General features: G+C 29.2%; 2 protein-coding genes across 3 annotated transcripts; one reads left to right on the forward strand and one right to left on the reverse strand.

The window, feature by feature from the left end:
• Positions 1-274: 274 nt before the first annotated feature.
• Positions 275-3,512, reverse strand: LOC123220051 (late embryogenesis abundant protein At5g17165-like). Of its 2 annotated transcripts, XR_006502977.1 has the most exons (3): positions 3,316-3,508; positions 401-796; positions 275-361 (listed from the first exon to the last, which is right to left on the reverse strand). XR_006502977.1 is itself a non-coding variant. In XM_044642046.1 (2 exons), exons 1-2 carry the CDS (start codon positions 3,423-3,425, stop codon positions 517-519), a joined length of 390 nt encoding a protein of 129 aa, XP_044497981.1. In that variant the 5' UTR covers positions 3,426-3,512; the 3' UTR covers positions 275-516. The 2 variants fall into 2 exon arrangements, 1 of the variants encoding a protein (XP_044497981.1); XM_044642046.1 differs by having other exon boundaries at positions 275-796; positions 3,316-3,512.
• A 14,472-nt stretch (positions 3,513-17,984) lies between these two features.
• On the forward strand, positions 17,985-23,853 carry LOC123220010. The gene is made up of 3 exons (XM_044641995.1): positions 17,985-18,334; positions 20,565-20,767; positions 23,027-23,853. Exons 1-3 carry the CDS (start codon positions 18,239-18,241, stop codon positions 23,367-23,369), a joined length of 642 nt encoding a protein of 213 aa, XP_044497930.1. The 5' UTR covers positions 17,985-18,238; the 3' UTR covers positions 23,370-23,853.
• The last annotated feature ends 1,046 nt before the right edge of the window (positions 23,854-24,899 follow it).

Here is a 24,899-nt window from a genome sequence, read left to right on the forward strand (position 1 = left end):
ATTTTTTCCCGCGGGGACGGGGAGAGGATGGGGAGGGGATTTTCCTTCGCGAGGAGGGGACGGGGATTATTTTTTATCCCCGCAACGGGGACGGGGCGGGGACGAGGATTGATATCCCCTACGGGGACGGGGACGGGGATTGATATCCCCTCCCCGCCCCTCCCCATTGTCATCCCTAATCACAAGTTTAGTTGAAATGATCCATACATTTCATAGCATTTATAAATAAATATTTAACCCATAAAAAAAAAAACACACACACACCCACTAGAAATATTAAAATCCAAATATCATTATAACAGTAAAGTATTTCACATATCTTGCAAACATAATCCGTAGGCATGGATTCATTCCCTAGATACATTACCAACTTCATCCAAATATTATAAGTTTGCATATATTTTCACCATTCACCACTATTATTCTACTGCAGTTTTCTTTTTTTTTTTTTTAAATTTAAACAAGCTATTAGTTATCTGACCAGAGAGCTCCCCTCCTCAGGATCAGTAGTAGTCCTCAGTGGTGGAGAGGCTTCTCAAGATCCTCCAGACTTGTGGGGCGGAACCAGGCTTTCTCTTCCAGTACAGACTCACCTGAACCATTTGCAGGCGATGAACGGTAGTCGTGTTCCCCGCCGGCACCAGGACGGTTCTCAGTTGCAGGTCCAAATACTCCAGTTTGCGGATGTGGTGCCCAGTATTTTTCAGATAGAGGTTGAATCACATCATCCGGGACTATAGCTGGCCGGACCTGATCCTCAATGTTCTTGTCATATGCAGAAGTGTGTGCAGCCCTCCTGCATCAATGATCAAGTGTTTTCTGAATGAAAAGCAACTTCACAGCAGATGTAAATCTTTCACCCAAAAAGTATTGTTTATATAACTACTACCAGCAAGTGCTTTCTCAGAAGCACCCCACATTATCGATGCCAATCAAACCGAATGCAACATTGAACACTTTCCATATCATCAAATCATTCCAACAACCAAAAGATCACATCATGTAATAAGAAATTTTGAGGCAAATTTTAAATATGATTAATACTACCCTATACCATGCTCATAGTCATTTGAGATCAAGGACAGAATTGTAAAAGGGTCAAAGGGGCCAATTGGCCTTCCTAAAAATTCCATTGATTCTGTTTAGTTTTCTGGTCTTATGTTAATACATCTAGACTTAACTCTCACTTCACTGGCTTTTTTAATATTAACTTTAGAGCAATATAATGAGCATCACAGCAGTTTTGATTATTCAATAAATTATCTAGATGACATATCATTATATGCTTAAATTCAATCATATAATATCACATTATTTGAGTATTCAAAATTCAATACACTTAGTTTTATTATAAATTTTTAAATTCCATACCTAATTACTATTGATCCATTAATATTAATGTACGAAAGAATATTATTTGAAACATAGACATAACATAATGGTAAGATCTACCAAATCCGTACAATTTTCATCTTATCATATTAGTGCCCCACTATATAATCGACATTAATGAAATATGATATTCTCTTCGTGTAACACACAAGTAAAAGCTTTTGGATTAGGTGCAAAGCACCTGGCAAAAGCCACTGCCCACCAAACTGGGAGCGGTAGCTGAAGCACGTGAGGAGTGAATGACTCAACCATTTTCAAATCTATTATTTTAATAAATGGATGCTCATTTCCCACTGTCTTCATCATTCTTCTTGATCTTATCATGAGTAAGACTCCACTCAACATTTATTTATCACCCTAAACTAGGCCCTTAATTTTCACTGTACTTCAATATATATATTTATATATATATATATATATGTATTTTATAAAGTGAGAGTTTCAATATAAAATATCCAACTTTATAAGTATGAGAAAAAGTGGATTTGCTAGACAGGGCAGACCTAGACCTTCCAAGAAAAGAGAATTTATTATAAGTATGAGACAAAGTACAAATCAAGAGTAAATCTACATCAACTTGTAAAATATTTCTAGTAGAAAACGATGTAGACTTAGATCTAAAATTAAAAAATCTAGTATGAATTGAGAGTGTTTTATTTATGTTATTTTAGCTAGTTGTCAGATACACAAATCAGAATGGATCAATTCTAGTATAGAATAGAATAAACCCTCGAATGAAAACCCAAGCAAAATGAGTCAATTCAAATACATAGTCACATTTTTGGAAAACATATAAAATAAAAAACCTATCTTTACAATTCTTACGTTTATTATTTAAAAATAAATGTTAAGAGTATTTTCTAACTACAAATAGTCTTACCCCATGAAAAGGTAACTTAATTTTAGTCAAAATTAATTTTTTTTTTTTAAAAGATAGTCTTAATATATCTTTCAAATAAAGATTATTTTACTCAAATCTATTAAAAATAGGGATTATTCGCAACCCATTGCCTTTTTCTTGAAGATATAAAATTGGCTTTTCTCAATTTTCTAAAATTTTTTTTTAATGATATAAAATAAATAAATTTCATTAATAAATCATAAATTAAACCCAAGGTTGTGACCAAAATTCAAAGTCTACTTTATTTACCTAGAACCACATAAAGAATATCACCTAGAACGAGACGAAGACCTAAAACCACATAAAGAATATCACCTAGAACAAAGATGAAGCTTCTACGCAGAGATGAAGAAATTAAATTCCTCAAACTACCCTTCTGTGGACAGATGACACATCACTATTGATCCACGTTCTATCTGTCCTTACCTTGAAAAAAAGCTGAGCAGAAATGTCAAAATTCAGAGTGTCTACAGTTGGATTCTGATTTCAACAACCTCCTCTTTGGGCAGAAAATCAGATCAAATTCTCTAACATAAAACGAAAAAAGGAAATATTTTTTGAGATTATTGTTTCAATAAATAATTAAAATAGGTTAATTCAGTTCATATCTCAGAATAAATCTGATTTTAGAAAATATTAGAGATCTCTAGAAAATTTCTAAAAAATATTATATTATAATTATAGAGTAAATGTCACAAAATTTTACTTCACGAAGAAAATCAACCCAAACACCAAACACAGAAGAAAATATAGTTTTTGTAGCAAGAGGCGCATAAAATTCCTTGAAAATTCACATAAATATTAATTAATTAACTAATTCATTGATTAATTTGGCAAACTTAGTCTGACTTCACCATTTTGTTTTTTCAAGAAGAAAAATCAGGCAAAACGCCGGCAAGAATCGTACATTAATCCTAAATCACGAAGCCAAACGCGGATAAAAACAAGCAAACCGGCAATTAAGAAAAACTCAAACTGAACAACACAGACGAAATGATGATGAGGACGAAGAAGGAACGAACCAGAAGGGGCGAGTGACGCCGGAGTGAGCTGCACCGCGCTTGAAGAAGTAGTTGATGACGCGCTTCCCCAAGTTGGCGATCTCTAGAGTGGTCTTCGAATTGGCGGCCATACAAAAAAAACACAGCGGAGAGAAAAATTCAGAAAAGATTGACGATTTGATAGCTCTAGCTTTTAGCTTCTGCTTCAACCTTGCTGTGAGTAGGGGTATATATACAAATTTCAGAATTTTTTAATAAAAAATATTACGTGACGGTATTAATTTATAGAATTTTAAGGACGACTTTGTAATTATACCATACCTAATCATTTCTCTTCTTTGTTTGGGGAGTAAATCCTTTCTCCCCTTCCTTTCTTGTTTGCTCCGCGTTCGTACCTACCAGCGCCGTACGCCGTCTCGTACTAGATCATTTTGGTCGTTTACTCCTGCCGTTATCTAACTGGATCTGTCTTCGACCTCACAGATTTGTAAACGGACCTTGTTTTGGATAAGAGTCGGATGGGATCCTAACAGCCGTCCAATTATATTACGTCTTATACTTACAGGACTTGACGTTGAAATCTTTATTAAAACAAGTTTATTGAGTTCGTGGAATGTAAAATTTATTAAATAAAATTATATATATTTATTTTAAGTATATAAATTATATATATTTTTATATGATTAAATAATTTTAAATTAAAATAAAATAATATTTAATCATACGATAATACATATAAATATATACATATTTATATATTCAAAATAGATATATATGTATATAATATTACTTAATTTTATTTACGTATTTATACTATTTAGACTGGTTTAACACATGTGTATATGTTAAGAAAATTAATCTTGATAAAATATTTGAATAATAAAAATAAGGAAAATAATAAAGGAAAATTAAAATAATTGACTATTTTACCCCTTATTAAACAAAAATACTCACGTTTCCTATTCTTAAGCAAAAATGTCTATTCTTCAAACTTTCAAATAAAAATATGCTAAATATTTTCTAAAATACCAAAACTATTTTTTACCACATCTATATAAACCTCTCATTTACTTATATTTCTCATATCATTCAAACTCACTTTTACTCTTATTTTTACTTAATATCAATTACTGTGGGTTCGTTTAGAAGAAAAAATTCGTGTTTTTAAATTCGAATAAAGAAAATCAATTCGTGAGAAAAAAATATTTATGTAAATCTTAACTCAAAATTTAATTTTATTTGTTAAATTTAGTTCGTATGTTATGTAAAGAGAGTATTTGAATGTTTGATAATAATTTAGGGGTTAAATGAAATATTAAAAAATATATTGAGCATTTTAATATGACAAAATGTATGAAGGATTTAAATAAAATGTTAGGAATAGATACATGTGGAAATACTCTAGAATATCAACAATCGAAAAATTAAACTAAAATTTGAAAACTACATGTTTGAAAATCTTAAAATGACAAATATCGAAAAACAAAATTGAAATTAGAAAACTACATATTGAAATATCTTGAAATGTCAAAAATTGAAAAAATTGCTCAAAAATCTGAAAAGTATAAGTTAAAATACCCTAGAATGACAAAAATAAAAAAACAACCCTAAATTTCCAAAACTAAATATTGAAATAGCTTTTAAAAAAACAAAATATCAATCTGAAATTTAAAAATTATATTAAAAAATGGCCTAGAAAGAACAAAAATAAAGTAGCAGATTTGAAATTCAAAAACTACCTGTTAAAGAACCCTAAAACAGGATAAACAGACATAAAATTCGAAAACTATATGTTAAAATAGCTTAATATGACAAAAACTGAAAAATCGATCTGAAATTTGATAATTACACATAAACTAGTCTAAAAAAGCATAAAAATCAAGAAACATACCTCAAATTAAAAAATTGCATGTCAAAGAACTTTAAAACGGGAAAAACATATATGAAATTCGAAAATTACACATCAAAAAACCCTAAGAGTGAAGAAATATCAATTTGCCCCTTAAATATTTTCTACTTTGCATTGGTCTTATAATTCTCCTTTGCTCCCCTTGGGTTCCCCCTCTCTCCCTCAAGTCCTAATTGTTTAAAAAATTAACTCCCCCCCCCCCCCCCCCCCCCCCCCCCAATCCCACATGGTGTCAATCCAACCTGTGAGAAATTTATTCACCCCGGGGAATCATGGGGTCTTTCAGGTTGGATTCTAGTAAATCTAACACATTTTTTTGTCAAAAATTATCATTTCAACCTCCAATTTTAACACAAATCAAATCTACATATTTTATAACACAATAGCCCTAAAACAATTCAACCAAAACAACAAGAATCAAGACATTTTATGCATTATTTAAACTAGAAACCCTAAACATTCAATGATCAAAATCTTCATAAAATCGTAATAATTCTAACAATAAATTGATTTAAACAAGAGTGAGGATGATGTATTAACTTTTTTTGCCATTTTTGGTTATTGAAAAATATCAAAAAGTCGACGAAAATCCAAACAAAACAAACAAACGCAGCACCCCGTGGGAGACCCGTGATTTTTGAGTATATCAACAATGACCCAAGGCAAATTTGGATAGAAGTATGTCAAATTTTTTGGTTTATATATATGGGCATTTTGGTCATTACAATTAAAGAGGGCATTTTTGCTTAATTTTTAACTTTTTAGACAATTTTACTTAAACTTTTATTGTTTTAGCTAATTACTTTAATATCCCAATAATAATGAGTATTTAATATTATGAATAATATCGATAATTTTAAAGAATTAAAGTTGGTTTTATTTAATGATCCCGTAGGAGGAAAATATGGTTTATATGGTATAAATTTTGAAAAAAAAATACCTATTTTTGTTATGAAATAAAAAAGGTAGCAATAATTAAATGGAAAATTATAATAAATAACCAAATTACCCTTTTATTAAGCAAAAATACCTAATTTTACTATTTCTAAGCAAAAAAGCCCAAATTCCCTATTCCTAAGCAAAAATGCCCTAATTTTTTTTAAATACCAAAATTACCCTTCATCACATTTATATAAACTCCCTCACTCTCACTCTCATTACATACATTTCTTATATCACTTAAATATTCACTTTCACTCTCATTTTTATTTAATATCAAGTACTACGGGTTTGTTCGGAAAGAAAAAATTCATATTTCTGAATTCAAATCGAAAAAAATCAATTCGTGAAAATTACATTGAAAATAACATGTTATGAATAAATAGATATATTGAAATACCCTAGAATGTCAATAATAAAAAAATTACTCGAAAATCTAAAAAAATATATTTGAATTTTGAAAACTACAAATTCAAATAGCTTATGAACGAGAAAACCGAAAAATAGATCAAAATTTTCGTAATTACATCGTAAAATTTGTCCAAAAAAGCACATCGTAATTACAAATATCAAATTTAAAAATTACATATCAAAAAAGTCTAGCCTAGTCACAAACAAACTCAAAATCATAAAAACCGAAAATCTTAAATTTGATAAAACAAAAAAAACTGCATAATACGCATTGAAACAGTTTTATTTTGGCCTCCAAATTTGGTGCAACCAGCAAAGCTCATTGTCGTTATAGAGCTTGAAACGAGCTTCGTGTTGATATATTACAGGCCTCGTAACTCCTCCTAGATCAAAAGTTATGGTTGTTCAAAGTTTGTCTTATAAAGCCCTATAGTTTTAAAAAAGTTAATTTCCACCTAACCCACAGTTTTCACTGACTGCCCCACGGTTCAGTGTAAAATTTCACATGGACCCCTATGGATCTCCCCCTGTTCCCCCTCCCCCTAAAATTTTGAAAACGTTAAATTTCCCCCCATCCCAAGGGGTGCTCGTGGGAGATTATGTAGCGTTAGCAAATCTAATCTATTTTTCGGCCAAAAATTGTCATTTCAACCTCTAATTTCAATACAGATCAAATCTACACATCCAATAACACAAAACCCCTTAAGAAATTCAAGCAAAACAACCAAGAATCAAAACATTTTACGCATTGTTTAAAATCGAAACCCTGAACATTCAAACCTCAAAATCTCCCTCAAATTTTAATAATCCTAACAATAAATTGATTCAAATAAGACGTGGGATAATGTACTATCCTTTTTTGTCATTTTCAGTTGTCGAAAAATACCAAAATCGACAAAAATCTCTTTCACCATGGGATAACCGCGGGAAGGGTGATTTTCTTTGAATTTGCACAGTGAAACCGTGAAAAATTACGGTGGTAATTCCTTGTTTATATACAGGGGCGGTTTTGTCACTTCATAAAAGTTGAGCATTTTTGCTTAAACCTTATTGTTTTAGGTAATTTCCCTTAAACCCCCTTAATTTTGGCTATTTATTATAATTTCCCTAATTAAATTTAGGGCAATGGGCAATTTCTAACCCAAGTTTTAATTCAATTTTAAAAAGATACTCATAGCAATTCAAAAACTTAAATACCCTCTTATAAGTTAACTTCTGTTAAAATTTTTTATTAGAGATAAAAATCAAATTATCATTTTACCACTAAACTCTAAAAACTTATATCATTTTACCCCTATAATTTGAAAAACTAATAATTTTCCCCTAAAATTAAATTTTAAGAACTTACCATTTTCCTCTCTAGGGTTTGAAAATTTTTTTGAACCAACAAATCTCATGAGTCCTCGGTAATTAGAATGTCAGGAGGACAACGTCTGAATGACAAAGAGTTGTCTATCATTCAAATGAAGCATCGTTGATCTAAACGATGCTTCTAGACGAAGAAACGTCGTCGATCTGGACAATGCTTCTCTATCTTCCAGATTAACGATGCTATTTGACGAAGTATTATCCAAATCAACAATACTTTCTCATCCAGAAGCGTTGTCAATCTGGAGACGATGCTTCATTTGGATGATGGATAGTGTTTCATCATCCAGACATCGCTTTCCTGGCATTCCGATCACAAATGACTTGTTGGATTTGTTAGTTAGAAAAAAATTTTAAACTCTAGGGGGAAAATGGTAAGTTTTTAAAACTTAATTTTAGAGGAAAAATTATTAATTTTTCGAATTATAGGAGTAAAATGATATATTTTTTTAAGGTTTTAGGATTTAGTAATAAAATAACTATTTTATTTTTGTCTCTAATAAAAAATTTTAACAGAAATTAACTTATGATTGAATATTTAGAGTTTTTAATTGTAAAAAATATCTTTTTAAGATCCAACTAAAACTTAGAATGAAAAGTTGTCCTTTTCCTTTAAATTTAATGTAATATAATCGTGTAATGATAATTTAATTGATGATATCGCATGAAAATTGGAGGAATGGAATCTTTGTTCACATGCTCGTTCAACGACAAGGAGGTAATTATTTTAATTTTATAAGTTGTAAAATAATAATTAAAAAGGAAATGTTAAACAAAACGTTAAGTAACGGGGTGTACAGTCCCCTTAAAAAGTGCAGTGCGGTCTCCGAAAGAATTATTTAGTGTTTGTCAATGGTTATGTGGTAGTTGACGGTGTTAGTTAACAGTTGTGGGTTGGGTTGGGTATGCCCTTGGATTAATTATTCTGATTCTGAGCTGGCGTAAAATGACCATCCTGTTTGTTGCTTCGTACGAAAATACTACATTACCCTTTTCAAAAAGGGATAATTTTATTTAGGCCAAAAGACTTACTTCCACCTAAGGTATAATGAAAATTCAAACTCATATCCATTAACTTTTAAAAACTCAAATACTCACATATCACCTTATCCACCTATCACCTAATTTCTGTTAAAATTTTATGTTAACATTAAAGATAAATTGTCATTTTATTAGAAATATTAAAATATTATATTTTTATCACATTTCCATCTCCTCATATTTTGAAAATTAATATTTCATCACAACCTAATCTTCTCCAATTTTGAAAAGTAACATTTTCCTTCCCAAATCCCTTGTTTCGTTTTTCCTCTTTGGCAACACTCCGACTACAACAACTCATCTCTAATGACCATTCAACTACAGTGGTTCATCTCCAACAACTATCTCTTTTTCATAGAGATGAAGAAATGTCTGTTGGAGATGAGCTACCATAGTTGGATGGTAGCCAAAAATGAGTCGCTGTAGTTGGATTGTCACCAGAAATGAAGAATAAAACATAGGGATTTAGAGGGGAAAATATCACTTTTCAAAATTGGAAAAGTTGAGAATGAGGTAAAATATTAATTTTCAAAACCTAGGAAAAAATGAGATAAAATTATAATTTTTTTAATATTTTTAATAAAATAATAATTTTACCTCTGACTTTAACAAAAATTATGTGATAAATGGGTATTTAGATTTTTAAAAATTGACAGGTATGAGTTTGAGATTTCACCATACCTTGGATGAGAATAAGTCTTTTAGCCTTTTATTTATGTCTATTATTGGAATCAAACGAACACTGTTGTGTTTAAAAATTAAATTAAATGTGACTCGTGGGGCAACAACAATTTTCTCTTCAAGGTTTCAACCTTTCAGGCCAAGGTAATAGCGAAAAAGTAATATATAAATGATTTATCATTATATAATTTAATATTATTTTATCTTTAATTTAAAATTATATAATTATATGATGATTTATTATTTATGTATCTAATTATGTATTAAAAATATGTATGTATAATTTTATGAACAATATTATATACATAATTTTATACACAAACAATGATATATCATTATATAATTAAATAGTTTTAAATTAGAGATAAAAAATATTTAATTATATAAAAATATATTATTATTTATTTATAAAATTATGCATATTATTTATGCACATAATTTTATGAAAGTTTTATTGATTGAGATAAATCCAAGGGTTTTGTTTGGATAATAATATTTACAATAAAAAAATTATTACTTTATCATTATACTTTTTTATGAAAGTATATATCCTAGACTTATTAAATTATATACTTAAAAAGTGAATAAAATAAAATAAAGGAGAAAATTGTAATGAAATAAAGGATATTAAAGCTTTGTGAATAAAATTTTAGACTCTTTTCAGTTTTCATTTCTTTAATTGTTATATATTTAAAATAAAATTGAAGGAATAAAAATTAGAAAAAATATATAATTAAACAAAAGTATTATCGATATTATACAATAAACTGTTGAAACTATATGTAATTATAATAAATATCAATTTAAATACCAATAATAATAAATTATTATATGATTGAATGATTTTAAATAAATAAAAAAATAATATTCAATCATACGATGATATTATTACAAATTTTTTTAAATGTGAGCAAACATTTATATTGTTTTAATTTAATAAAACTCAAGTAAATATATAGTTTAGTTAATTAATTTTTATAGACATACCATGATTGGTTTTGTTGAATGCCCAATATATTTGATATATAAAATCTAGGGTATGACGACGCAAACATGAATTATTAAATTTATTAAATTATCTCAATCATCATTTATAGATTAACATAAACATCAATGTCATTAATTTTTAATAGTGTCAGAAATTAAACTTATTTTTATATGATAAAATAAATATTTTGTTTATTTAATAAAAAAATCTAAAAATTCAGCCATTTAAATTAAAAAACAAAGTTATCTTGTTTTATTATTAAAAAATTTAATACTTTTAAATATTGTTATCTCATTGTGACTTAAAAAATCTCTAATATAATAAAATAAATTAATATTTATAAAACTTTGTGATTCATGTTAATTTCTTTGAATGGGCTTATGTCATAGATGTGATTTATTTATTTTTATAATGTCAAGTAAATGCATTCTCTCTAATGAGATTGGAGTGGAGGTCTTGATTTGAATAGAATAAGTTCGGTGTCTTTTGTTGTGACCAAACGTCGGCTAAAACCCTAGAAAAATCAACACTTGAGAATTAAAATTGTTATCCTGCATTAAAATGGCAAATCATTATCAATAATTAAAAAAAAATAGATGTGTTTCCTTCGATTAATATTAGGAGATTGCATCTCCACCACCAACATCCTTGTAAACAGGAGTGAGTACACGATTTTCGGATAAACTTTAAAAATTAATAAAATCAATAAAAATATTAAAATTTTTTTAAAAAATTTGAATTTAAATTTTTATTATATTTGTAAAATTTTAATTTATCTAGTATAATAATTATAAATAATTATATATTTAATCATTATATTTTAAATTTATTTATCTAATTAATGCAAGTAAAATCCCTAATTAAAACAAACATACGTGTAATCACATTAAAAAAAGTCCCACTCACATGTATCTAAGAATTTTACTGTCATTTGAATGTCAATTAACTTTTCTCAATTAAACTCTTGTTGGACCATAAACCAATATTATATAATTTTACGAGCATGGCTGGTGATCTATCCTCGTCTATGTCCTCACGTCATTTTTATCTTATTATACTTAAATTAAAAAATGAGCTTATTTCTTATTATTTTTTATAAGTTAAACAAAAATAAGAAAATATTCTATATAAAAATATGATAATAATATAAAGTAATTGAATGAAAATTGTTATGGTTAATTGTATATCAATTGTTATAGTTAGTGGAGGGATTTCGCTGGTACCAATAGGGATTGTCAGAGAAGCCAGTTGTTCATTAGAAATTTTTCCTTGAAAAATTGAAACCTTAGCGAGAAAAAATGTAACTTTTCAAAGTTTAGTTTAAAAAAAAATTACGAGTTTTTAAGGTTTAGAAAAGAAAATAATATATATTTTTATATTTTTTTAAATTGACCATTAATAAAAAATTTGTCCTTGAAAAATTGAAATCAAGGGTCAAATTTTCAAAGTTTAATTTTAGAAAAAATTATTAGTTTTTAGAATTTAAAAAAAATATATATATTTTATATTTTTTAAATTTATTGGTTAAATGAGAATTTTATCGTTAAAATTAACAAATTTTTTAAATTTTAACCAGCCTTAAAATAGATTTTAGATTTTGAAAATTAATGAGCAAGAGTTTGGAATTATATCAAAGGTTAGGTGTAAATAAGTCTTTTGGTTTATTTATTTTTAAATAATATTATATGTACTTATTTTAAATATATAAATATATATGTATTTATATATATAATCACATAATTAAGTATTGTTTAATATCTAATTTTAAATTATCTAATTATATGATGATATATATATATATTTTATGATTTGTTTTTATAACGTAAATGTAAAATGTACATGCATTCCCCAATGAAATTGGAATGGAAGTGTTACTTTGAGTAGAATAAGCTTGGTGTTATTTGTCATCAAATGTCGACTTCTTCCACCATAGAAAAATTAACACTTTGAGGATTAAAATTGTTATCTATCTTGCATTAAAATGGCAAATCATTATCAATAAAAAGAAAAAATACTTTGCATCAACGTGTATCTCCACCAACCTAACGTACGTGTAAACATATAAATAATAGTCGGTTCTAGGCAAAATATAATAATAATTTCTAAAAATTTTACTGTGATTCGGAGGTCAATTAACTTTTCTCAATTAAACTCCCTTTGGACTATATAATAAAACAATATTATACAATGTTAATCCCCCATCTCCTCACGTCTCTTTTTTATCATCTTTTACTTAATTGAAAAAATGAGCATTTTTCTTATTCATTATTTACAGGTTAGACAAAAATAGGAAATTGCTATATATATATATATACAAAATAAGATCAATTTGGAGGAAGATCGTTTTGGTCAACTCTATATTCAAATAAAAATAAAATAATTTCAAATAAAATAATCAGGTTTAACTTAAGGATAATTTAAGTAACAAAAAAAAAGATTTTATATATAAAAGAATATGAAGTTAAGTTTTTTTTAATGATATATCAAGATCAAACTTTTGATTTATTTGATCCAGTAATTATGATAATAGAAATCATCTTCAAATTTCAATAATTTTCAAAAGCTATATTATAAGGTTTCCTACCAAACCTCCTCTCATGATCCAACATATTCCACCTAAACTTCAACTCTTGAGGTTGCTCAATTTGTGGAAAGCACTAACTCTTACACCATGTCTCTTATATTTATTTTGTTTTTTTGTTTTTACTCTTCAAAGACTCTTAATCTCATCTTCTCATCAAGACAATCTCTTGAAAATTTCTTAATAATAATGTACAATTACTCCTACTAGGAATAAAATAAAACAACTTTGCCATGGATCCACAAATCAATTGACACAAAATACAAAATTTCACATATTTAGAAAGAAAATATACTTGTCCCTTTTTTTCTTATATTGGTACTTGGAGATTGAAGCTTGATGTGCCATAATATATGAATGCCAATGAATTGATACCTAATTATATAATCATTTTATATACTTGAAATGGGTTTTATTGTTTTCCATTAAGTACGAACATTTGTGGCACTATAATCTCATACACACGCAGCATATTAAGGATAAATGATTGGAAAAAGGGAGCAAACCAAGAGAAGTTGCATATTGTTGTCTTTTCTTATATCCCTATTTGGGTCTTCAACCTAGAATTTTGGTGATGGGACAAGCCATTGCTTTGATAGTCCATTTTACAATGGGCTAATCCATTTAGATACCTTGTGGGGCTAAATTAAAGTGCCCGTATCACATGAATGGGGGCTATATGCCCACATGAATTTATTTCAAATTCCGAATGAGCGAGAGAGAGACATTTGTGCTGTTTCAAATAGGCCAACCATTGAATCCATTTGGAATTACAACTTCCGTCAGTCAAAAATTTTGATTGGTTTTGATTTGGATAAAGGGATTGCAATAAAACCTTGTGATTAATTAATGAGCACAATTTTGTATATAAATAATGATATATTATTATACAATTAAGTAATTTTGAATAAAAAATAAAATTATATATAATCAGATGATAATATATAATTATTTGTATATATAACGCTACTTATATATTGATCTCAAACGTTAATAAAACTGGTGAAATATTAGTATTTTCAAAGTAAAAGTTTGACTTTGAGCTTTTGTTATGTTTGTAGAATCTTAATTAATTTAGTATAATAGTTGTTAGTTTGATTATTATATTTTAAATTTATCCGTTCAATAAATATAGAAGAGATCTTTGGTTATCGAAAAAAACACTGCACATATATTTATACAAATATGCGAATGGGAGATAATTTTGGTTTTTAATTAGTAATCAGTGATGAAATTCCGGTTTCTGCCATGGATGGGGAAATGCCATTAAATTTGGTGAACCAAACCTAACAAAACTCCGTTTATTACTTTTGAATAATATTATGTGCATAAATTTATTCATAAAAAATAATATATCATTATATAATTATATATTAATTTATTTTTAATTTAAAATTATTTAATTATATAAATATATTATTATTTATGTATAAATTTATATATTGATCCTAATGTGAATAAAAATAATCTAATTAGATATTGTAGTTCTACCGGTCCTAGTTGTGTCATGGATAAGACAAGGTATTTAATTGAAAAACGTCACTCTCATCTTCTCCTTCTCAGTTATCACTTTTGTTTCCAGAAAGTGAAATTTAGTCATAATTTGTGGCGTTCGATGTCATATTCTTACTTACGAAGTTTAAAAACTTACAAAGTCTAAACTTTGTAAGTTTAGAAAACTAATAGGCCAAAAAATTATTCCTCCCCAAGGTTTGGACCATTTAAAATTCTTACTTACAAAGTTTCAAAACTTAAATATTTTTTTTATATTAAAATTTTTTTGATTAGAATTAAAGATAGAATTATCATTTAACAGAAAATATTAAAAATATTAAAATTTGTCTCATTCCCTCATTTAGTTTAAAAAATTAATAATTTTCTTTAATCTAAAATTTAAAAAATTACTTTTTTCCTTATGATTTTTTTCTCTTCTTTGATCACCTTATCCATTTCACCTGACAGACAACCCTTTTCACCCATATTCCCATTTCGACAACTCAGGAGAAACAATTAACAATCAAAAGACTAGAATCATCGAATGAAGGCAACACTCAAGAGATGAAGACACTCAGATGAAGATGTTCTGGCCAAGATGACGCTCAAACGAAGACGTCTAAACGGATGAAGATGATTTGTCTTCGTCTGACAATTCCAGTCTTTCGGCCATCGATAGTGTCTCATGAGTGATCGGTTTGGGAAGATGAGTGAGAAGGGTCGACTATTAGTCGTAACAGAGAAAGTGATTGGAAAAACAAAAAAAAATCTCAGAGAAAAAAGATAATCTTTCAAACTTTTAGTAAAAAGAAATTATTAATATTTTAAATTAAGGTGAAAAAGTAAGATAAAATTTTAGTTTTTTAATTTTTTATTAAATAATAATTTTATTCTTGGTTTTAATATAAAAATTTAATAAAAGGGTGAATATTTAAATTTTCAAAATTTTTAAAGAAAAGTTTGAGAATAGATCAAACATGTCTGTTGGCCAATTCAATGACTATTTATATATGGGATTCAACACCATTCAAAGTCCTTCCAATACTTCTCTCACATTTTCTTGCACCAAATCATATGATAAGATATTATTTATGTATTCCTATCTAAGCTAGTTTTGGGAGCGTTATTGATTTTTTTTTTGTAATCTCAAAGATGGAGTTGACTTGTATTACATTATAAGATTATTCCAAGTTAATTTAAGATTAAGAAATGATTAGCTCTCTTTTAAAATTTTAATGTAACTATAAACGAATTATATACCTAATCACTAATAATTTTTTTTTTCTTTTTCTAAATAAAAAAAGTCTATTTTTTTAGATAAAAATTGTACCAAATGAAACGTACCCACAAGATTAAACTTGAGCAAAGTATTATCTGGTTTGGTGGAACAGCTAATAGAATTTTTAATTCTTAAAAATTCAACCATCAACTAGTCAAAAAGTTCTAGATTATTTACAAAATAAATCAATAATTGACACCAAATTGGGCAATATAGGAATTTGGCAAACCCCTTTTTCAATTTTTATTTTGTAAAATTTTATATTCAATAAATAATATCAAACGTTAATAATTTTAAATTATTAAAATTGATAAAACATTATTAAAAAATCCTTGTAAAAATAAAATTTTTATATATTCAGAATTATCAATAATTCTAAATATTGTTAGAACTTTATATAATCTATCTCTAAAGAGGATATATTAAAATCATGAGTAATGTTATATATCTTTATTCCATCATATAATGATATATCATTATTTATACATAAAAATTATATATATAATATTATTCTATCAAAATTGTCTAACAGTAAGGAAAACTAGTAAATTTTAGGGTAAAAAACAAAAAATAAAAAAATAAAAATTCTTTTTGTTGGTTGATTTTTAATATTAATATAATAAATTTAATTATTTTAATAATACTCTTCTGTCACAGCCCCATTTTTCATCTTTTGTAAAATTGGTTTATTTGTTTAATAAAATTATACATATAAATAATAATTGTTATTATATAAATAAATATTATATTATTTTTAATTTTTAATTATTTAATTACGTAATAATAAATTATTATTTATATATAAAATTATACACATAATATTACTATTATTTATTTAATTATTTTGCTTTTTTTATTACAAATGGCAATTATCCTCTTGAAAACAACCACAAATTAATACATTCAAATTTGACATGTTTCGTCTTTTCTGTAAGGGCAAAGGACAATGTTCCACCCAAGTTTTAGCGAAATTTTAAAATATATCTATAACAGTTAAAATATTTAAATATCTACTAATTTCTAAACTGCCATTAAATCTAAAGGTGAAGTTACCATTTAATAATAATATTAAAAATATATAATTTTATTTTATTTTTTCTCTTAGATTTTAAAAATTAACATTTCACCTATACCTAAATTTCTAAAAAGTAACTTTTTTTCTCTCCAAATCTCTGAGTTTTTTTTTACCTCTCCCTTTGGCCACCAGCGATCCGCAAGGTGCATTGATGGACAATGCTCATCGTCTTTTGCTGGATGACTAAGTGGATAAAATTTATCATCTAGATCTAGATAATAAAACATCATCCATTGAGGGTGATAAAGTGTCTTCCAAAGATCTAGACAGTAAAGAGTCTCCAAATCTAGATGACAATAGATGTTTAGAGGTAGTCCTTTAAACAACTTTGTCTTATTCTTCCACTGTTGGCCAGAGAAAATAGTCAGATTTTAGGTTTTGTATCATAGGGGAAAAAATAAATTTTTTAAAACTTAATTTAAGAGAGAAATTATTAATTTTTTAAACTAAAGGATAAAATAAAATATAATTTTAATTATTTTAATATTATTAATAAATAACAATTTTATTTTTTAAATCTGATCAAAAAATTGTAAGCATACTTTGATAAATTAAAACTTAGAACAAATATTTAGATTTTTTTATCTACTATGAATATATATTTACTATCTCATTAAAACTTAAGTGAAAAATAGTCATTTTAGCCCTTCCTGTAAATAAGACGATTCCCACCAACCCAATCAAACATTTTAGCCAAAAACTTCTTACGGAGTTTACAATGTTGAACGTCCTATTGAAGCCATAAAAAAAGTCATCAGAATACTCCAGTAAAATAACAACATTTAGCCCTACGCCATCAAAATAGAAATGCGGTGCTTGAGGTGAAGGTAAAAGGAGAACAAAATAAACTTATAATTCTTTAACAAAACGTCATACGTCAAAAGAGTTATCATATATATATATATATATATAATTAATAGGAAGAAGAAGGGTCAATCAGCATAACCTCTCAGAAGGTTCAAGAAATTTACTTGTTATAAACCAATACCCAACACAAATTTTCATTGTGAAAGTCCAATTTGCCCTTGCACAGGGAATCATAGTTCCCATTTGCAACACCTACACTGAACGCTACCTTAGCCAAACTCTACGTTTCATCTGCTGATATAAGACCTAATTTTAGCAAGAAGTAGATGTCAAAGCTTCTGGCTTTCGTTCATTGACAGAGTGAGAGACAAATGGAGAGAAAAGTTCTTGTTGTGTGCTGTTTTGTTGGTTTCTTGGGGCTTTTATCAGCTGCTACTGGTTTTGGTGCAGAGGCAACAAGGATTAAGGTGAGAAAAAAATATGAAATATAGGAATAAAAAAGTGTTCTTTTTTCATTTTTGTGGTTTAGATCTTGTTTTCCTCTTCTGGGTATGTTTTAAGTTGTTTCTTTTTGTCTTTTTTGTTTCATCTTCTTTTGATGATTTAATCACTAACCCATATTTGGTTGCCGAAAATACCGAGGGAAAGAGAGAGAAAAGTTTTTTTTTATTGGTTGTTTAGTTGGTTGTTTTATTTGGAAATAAATAATAAGGTAGGAAATGGAAAAAAAATAAGCATTTGCTGGTGAAATTTTAATTTTGAGGGAATCTGAGGGGGAAAAAACACTTTACTAATATGGTTACTGATTGATTTTGAATTAGAAAGTGTTTGTTAATTATTTTCTAGCCAGAAACCCAAAAAAAAAAAAAAGGTAATATGACTTTCAACTTCCTTAATTTTTAACTTGTCCCATTAGTATCAAGCAAAAAGAAAAAAAAAAAAGTAAGAACATGTGGAATATGTTGGTAGGAACTATTATGAAAGTTCTACTTATTGCAATTTTGTATGAAAATCCGAATTATGTGCAGCGTACTATGGGATTGTAGGATTGGTAAGTTATTAAATCAAGCAAGTTTTGATTGTTTTGTGTTGGCCAAACCAAAGGACTTATTCCCACCCAAAGTGTCCTCTTTTCTCAAATTCTCACTCTTTAAATTTGAAAATCTCATTTATTTATCCATAAATAGTTAAGTTTATTAGTTTTAAAAACAAAATCGTCATTTTATATGTAATATTAAAAATAAACATAAATTTTATTTTATTTTCCTTTCTAAACCCTAAAAACTAACCATTTCCCCCTATAGGTCAAGTTTTAAAAAATAACATTTTTCTCTCTAAGGTTTAGCTTTTAAACTCTAGTGTCATCTTCGGTGCCATTGCTGGTGGCTTCTCCCTTCCGAAGTTTTCTCTCCCTCCTATGATATCTCTCCTTTTACCGTGACGCCTGATCAGCATAGAATGAAGTCAGGGAGACGAAGAGGAGCATCCAAGTAGGAGGAGAGAGATCGTCAGAGAGAGAGGAAGTGTCGGGAGGAAGACATAGCTGGCAATGGCACTGGAGATAAAGCCAGAGTTTGAAAACTAAACCCTGGGGGAGAAATGTCATTTTTTAAAACTTGACCTATGGGGAGAAAAGGTTAGTTTTTCGGGTTTTGGGGGAGAAAAAGAAATAAAATTTTAAGGGGTTAGAGTTCCGTTAATTTTAACCATCCATAGGTGGGTAGATAAGATTTTCAAAATTAAGGTGTAGGAACTTGAGAAAGAAGGATACTTTGGGTGGGAAATAGTCCTTTGGCCTTTTCTTGTTTAACATCCTTAAAATGCCCCTATGCATACCGCAATTCTTTACTCTCTCTTGTGATGCATCTCTTTATTGCTTGCTCCGTTTATCAAAGAATTTCTTGATTATGCTCTGATCCGCCTTTTCAACAGTCAGTGCTTCTTTTATCTCCATCTTCTTCATTTGCAGAATGTCTTAAAAGATTTTTTAATTTTTCTTAATTAGTTATGATATATATATTTCTAATATACTATTTATTTTTTCTTCTATTGATTTGAAGTACTATATCAGTCGTTTAATCTTTTGTGTCAGTTATGTTTATTATTATATACTACTAAAGTCAGCCCAAAAGAAAAGTTTTGACTTTGTGAGGTTTTCTTTGCTTTCTTTCACTGATACAATATAAAATGTACCGTCAGCATCTAAGAGAGCATGGTCTTTCACTTTTTATTTTGAGCTCGATTGCATTCTTTTAAGGGGCAACAATGGTTAATTTTGTGGGGGATAATCAAAGATGATCGAGGACGGCCATCCTGTCAGTCCTTAATTTATCTAATAAGAACTGTTATAATGTTGAAGTTTTAGAGAAATGCTCAGTTCTTTCATTTCATCTCGGACTATTTCTTCTCTACCTCAGTTTTCGCTGTGGCAATAGTTCTATGATTGGTCTTATCAAAGAAGAAATGTGAGGAAATCTTGATATTACTTGATTCAACATAAGCAGGATCACAGTTTCAGTATTGGAGGAGTGCTAAGTCTTGTTGTCTGTCATATTTGAATCATTTTGTGGTTGTTGATCTCAATGTTTTATCAGCATGAAACCTTTTTTTCCTTTGTCATGAGACCAAGGCTTGACTTGTATTCTGTTTGTAGCTTAGTTCAATATTAATATGTTTTGACTGTTCTTCATTTTGAAGGGTTCTGAAGTTCATGTCACTGGCTCTTCTCAATGTTCATACCCCAGGAGTCCAGCCCTTGGCCTTGGTTTAACTGCAGTGGCGTCTCTTCTGATAGCCCAAATTACTATAAGTGTCGCTACTGGGTGTTTTTGTTGCAGACAAAGCCCTGATCTTACACAGTCTAATTGGAAGATAGCTTTGGTCTGCTTCGTTGTTTCTTGGTAAACCTCAACCACAAACTTATTGATGGAACATATAATCTATGACATTTATTTATTTATATCTTTGATCCACCATTGAATTTGATCCTAAGATTCTACCCTCTTTTGTTCCCTCTTGCACAAGTCCACTCCTTCCGTAAGATACTTTTTGGCCCTTTACTGCAGTAACTCTAGCTCTGTTGGCAACTCTTGTTTACATTTTTTGTTTTGGCCCATTTATAGGACATGAGTTTTTTGATGTGCTTACTGAGATTTCTTAAAAGTCGTTTGCTGGCAGAAATTTTGAGGTTGAACAGTAACTTTAAAACAAGAGTTACATTTACCAATTTGTCAAAAATTTCACCATATTAAGCAGCTCACAAATTGTTCACTTTATGTTCCTTCCCCCTTTTGTTCTTTGACTTCTTTTTGACCTTATTGGATATGAGGTTATTGTTGGCTGTCATCTATCAGCATTGGACTATTGTCTTAGCAGTGTGCACTTATTTTCCTTTTAGCATCATTTGCTTGTTCAATAGTCTGAATCATGACTTTGTTGACTAGTACTAGTTTCAATAAATATTCTTGTTGCACCAATTTTGATTACTTTTGATTGGTTTGTTTGAGACTAGATTGTTCTTTGCATGACTTTAGATTTTACTATGAGCATGCTTTGCAGTTTTTAGAAATTTGCAAGAAATTTGTGTCATTTTAGGTCAATTTAGGTTCTTAGAAAATATCAAAATCCTTCCAGAGAATCATATTTTTCTTTGATACCAATGTGTAATCTGAACTAGGGTCTTCCAAATTGTGAAATGGTTGAAACCATTTATCCTTTTTTGTGTATCCATGATTTTTTTAGTTTTTTTATCCTTGTTATTTGAAATTGATTTTCTTATGAAACTAATATTAGCATATCAATAGTATATAATTTATCAGATTAACGAGAGAGAGAGAGAAAGGAAGAAATATGCAGAGACAAGGAGATGACTGTAAAGATAGGTTAATCTAGGATTGGGTAGAGATAAAGGGAGAGAAGATTTCTATTGTATAACAGTAGGATTTATTCACTTAACACCAATCCCATTTTATGTATTATAAAAGCACAGGGAACCTTCCAAATTGAACTTTGGCCATTGTGATAACAGATTAGCACTATATGGTTGTCTCATAATTCTTTTTCCAGAACTAAACACATATGTTCTTTAGCCTGGGGACAGATATAAAGTTCTTCTATGTCCTTTTTATCTTCTTGGCTGTTTGTGCAGTGTGATTGTGATGTTGAAGAGTAAATATCCCACTTACTCTCTGCTTGAGAATGTGCATAGTAACCTCTTCTTTGAGTTTACAACTTCTTGTCCTTGAGCTACTAATCGTATCCAAGTACTTATGCCTTAGTTTCTTTAATAGTTTTGAAATTTCCTTCATTGCAGCACACTTCGGTTTGAAAATTTCATGATAATTTACCATTCTCATGTTCACATTGGACCCAGGAATTAGTTTTCCCCATTCATCAACTAGGACTGTTGAACTTTAATAAGTTGCGTTGCAATAGGAAACTACCAAAGTTATACTGTAAGCCTGCCATGTGTATGACCAATAAATGGAAATTATTTCAACTGTAAAGTCAGATACCTCATATTCAGTGCAAAAACTGAGCCACATTGATCAATAGAGTTATTAGCAAATATGAGTTGCAGTTGTTAAGTGCTTCGTCTAAGTTGTACATGTATGATTCATGCTTCTCTATGTGTATTTGTCCCTTTAATTTTTGACAAGGCTATGCCATTCTCTACTTTAAAGCATCTTCTTGTGTGTTTCCTCCTTACTGGTGAATAATCTCATTTGATTTCTTTTTCCTAACAGTTAGAACATCAACTTTGAACTAAAATTTCATACTGATATAAATCATGGCTTATACATAGCATTAATCCTTGATATATTACTACTTATCCTGATTTTTGTGGTTACAAAATGTCAGTACTAGGGGCTTTTAACTTAAGACGCTATCTGTTTATTTAACTTAATATCATATCTTCCTGGAACTGATAACCAAGATGATACTGGTTCTTAGACAATGATGTCGTTTCCATTATGGGAAACTATCATATTGTTTAATTGTGTTGGTTTTGCACCCTCTAATTTTGTGTTCTAAAGTTGTCAAACTTTGCACAAGTTGGAAGACTTGAATTCACAGTAGTATTTATGCCTATTTCCGATTTATTTTAATTATATACTTGGTATGTGATATGGTTATGCTTTACCTGTAAATGTATGCAGGATCACTTTTGTTATAGCTTTTCTTTTGTTGCTAACGGGCGCGGCACTCAATGATCAAAACGGTGAAGAGGGTTTGTACTTTGGTAGTTACTATTGCTATGTCGTGAAACCTGGAGTTTTTGCTGGGGGTGCTGTTCTGGCCCTTGCAACTGTTGCCCTCGGAATACTTTATTATCTCAACTTAAACTCCGTGAAGAATAACAATAGTAATCAATGGAGCAACACTTCTGGTCCTCATGATGGTGGCATAGCAATGGGACAGCCCCAGTTCCCGCCGCCAACCTGTGAAGATCCTGTTTTTGTACATGAAGACACATATATGAGACGGCAACAATACACTTGATTGATTATTTCTTCTTCAAAGACTAGGTGGGTCATTCCAAACTGTTGTCGTTGCGCTATGGTAGGCTGGCGCTTTACTATAAGTTTTCTGTATCTTGTGGCATTCATAAAATGATCTTTTTGCTTATTTTTTCAACCATGGAGAGATTTTAGATTGTATGTGAAATATCTAGAAGCTGCATATAGTTTTAAATTTGTATATGGTCATGGATGGATGCTTGGCACACTCAATTTTGATGCTATTGAGGTCGCAGAATCCTGTAAAGGTAAGTTCAGTTTCTTATATACAAAGATTCAGAAAAGTTGAGTAGCATTGAAGAATATTGCTTTCCAAAAAGATGCAAAAAAGATTTGGGGATGATGAAGGTTTGTTGAAGCAAAATACCCTTTTGTATAGACTAGTAAGGTTTGTAAATGCTGCATAGCTGTTGCAAGAACTTTGTAATTTCCTTTGTATTGTGAATGCTTTACCTATTTTTCTAGCATCATTTGGGAAAAGATTTGGAATACCATTGTATGGGTGTACCAAAGACATTAATTAATTAAAAATACTCCTTATATACTTAACTGTCTCTATATGACTTTAAAACTTTTATCTTATCTATAAAATTATGTGCATCATTATACCGTCTTTTCCCTAGGCTGATCATTACATAGAATTTCTTGAGAAATCCCCTGAAAACAAAAAATATCTAACATTAAATCATTTAAACCCAAAATAAAATAATCCATCCAAAAAATAATCCATTATGTGAGTGCCAGTGCGACAAGTGCGTTTGGCTGTGAAAAGGTGCAGAAAGTGTATGCGGACGCGAAGAGGTGTGATGAGTGTGTGTGGGTGCGAGAAGGTGCGACGAGTGCGTACGGGTGTGTACGAGTGCGCACGGGTGCGTGTGAGTGCAAAAGAGTTCGAAAGAGTGTGATGAGTGCAGTCAAAATCAACCTTTCTTCTCTGTCAATGACAACACAACCCAATCAAACCTGGCAAAATACACTACATTATAATCAAAACCTACAACTCTAAACCAAACACAACATTATAATTGAAACCGAGAAAAAAAAAACCATTTCAAACATTCCTAAACCGAGGAATAAAATACCTATTCAATCTTAACAATGCAAAGGAATCAGACATACCTTAGATGACTCAGACGACATTGTCAAGCAGCGTTTGCCGACATCTGTTATTTGAATGTGAATCGACGGCGTATTGCTTTGGTAAGGAATAGGAATAGGTTGGTTAGGTTTTTTGGATATATTGGGTCGAATGCATTTTTAATCTCTCACACTCTTTGCACCGAAATTGTGTTCTTTCGCACTTGCACGCACCTGCCTCCACTTACACCCATTCTTCACACTTATGTTCATTGTTTCATTTCGATTTATATTACACCAAAAATTGATCTGTTTTTAAATAAATTTTTGAGTCTTTGGATTATAACTTACCAAACATAGAGTATACTTTAGAAGAAAAAGGTTGTCAAAAAACTATACGAAATCTGATGTAATTAGTAGAGAGGGATATTATTAA

The sequence above is a fragment of the Mangifera indica genome, chromosome 7, assembly GCF_011075055.1.
Source record: "Mangifera indica cultivar Alphonso chromosome 7, CATAS_Mindica_2.1, whole genome shotgun sequence".
Lineage (NCBI taxonomy): Eukaryota > Viridiplantae > Streptophyta > Magnoliopsida > Sapindales > Anacardiaceae > Mangifera > Mangifera indica.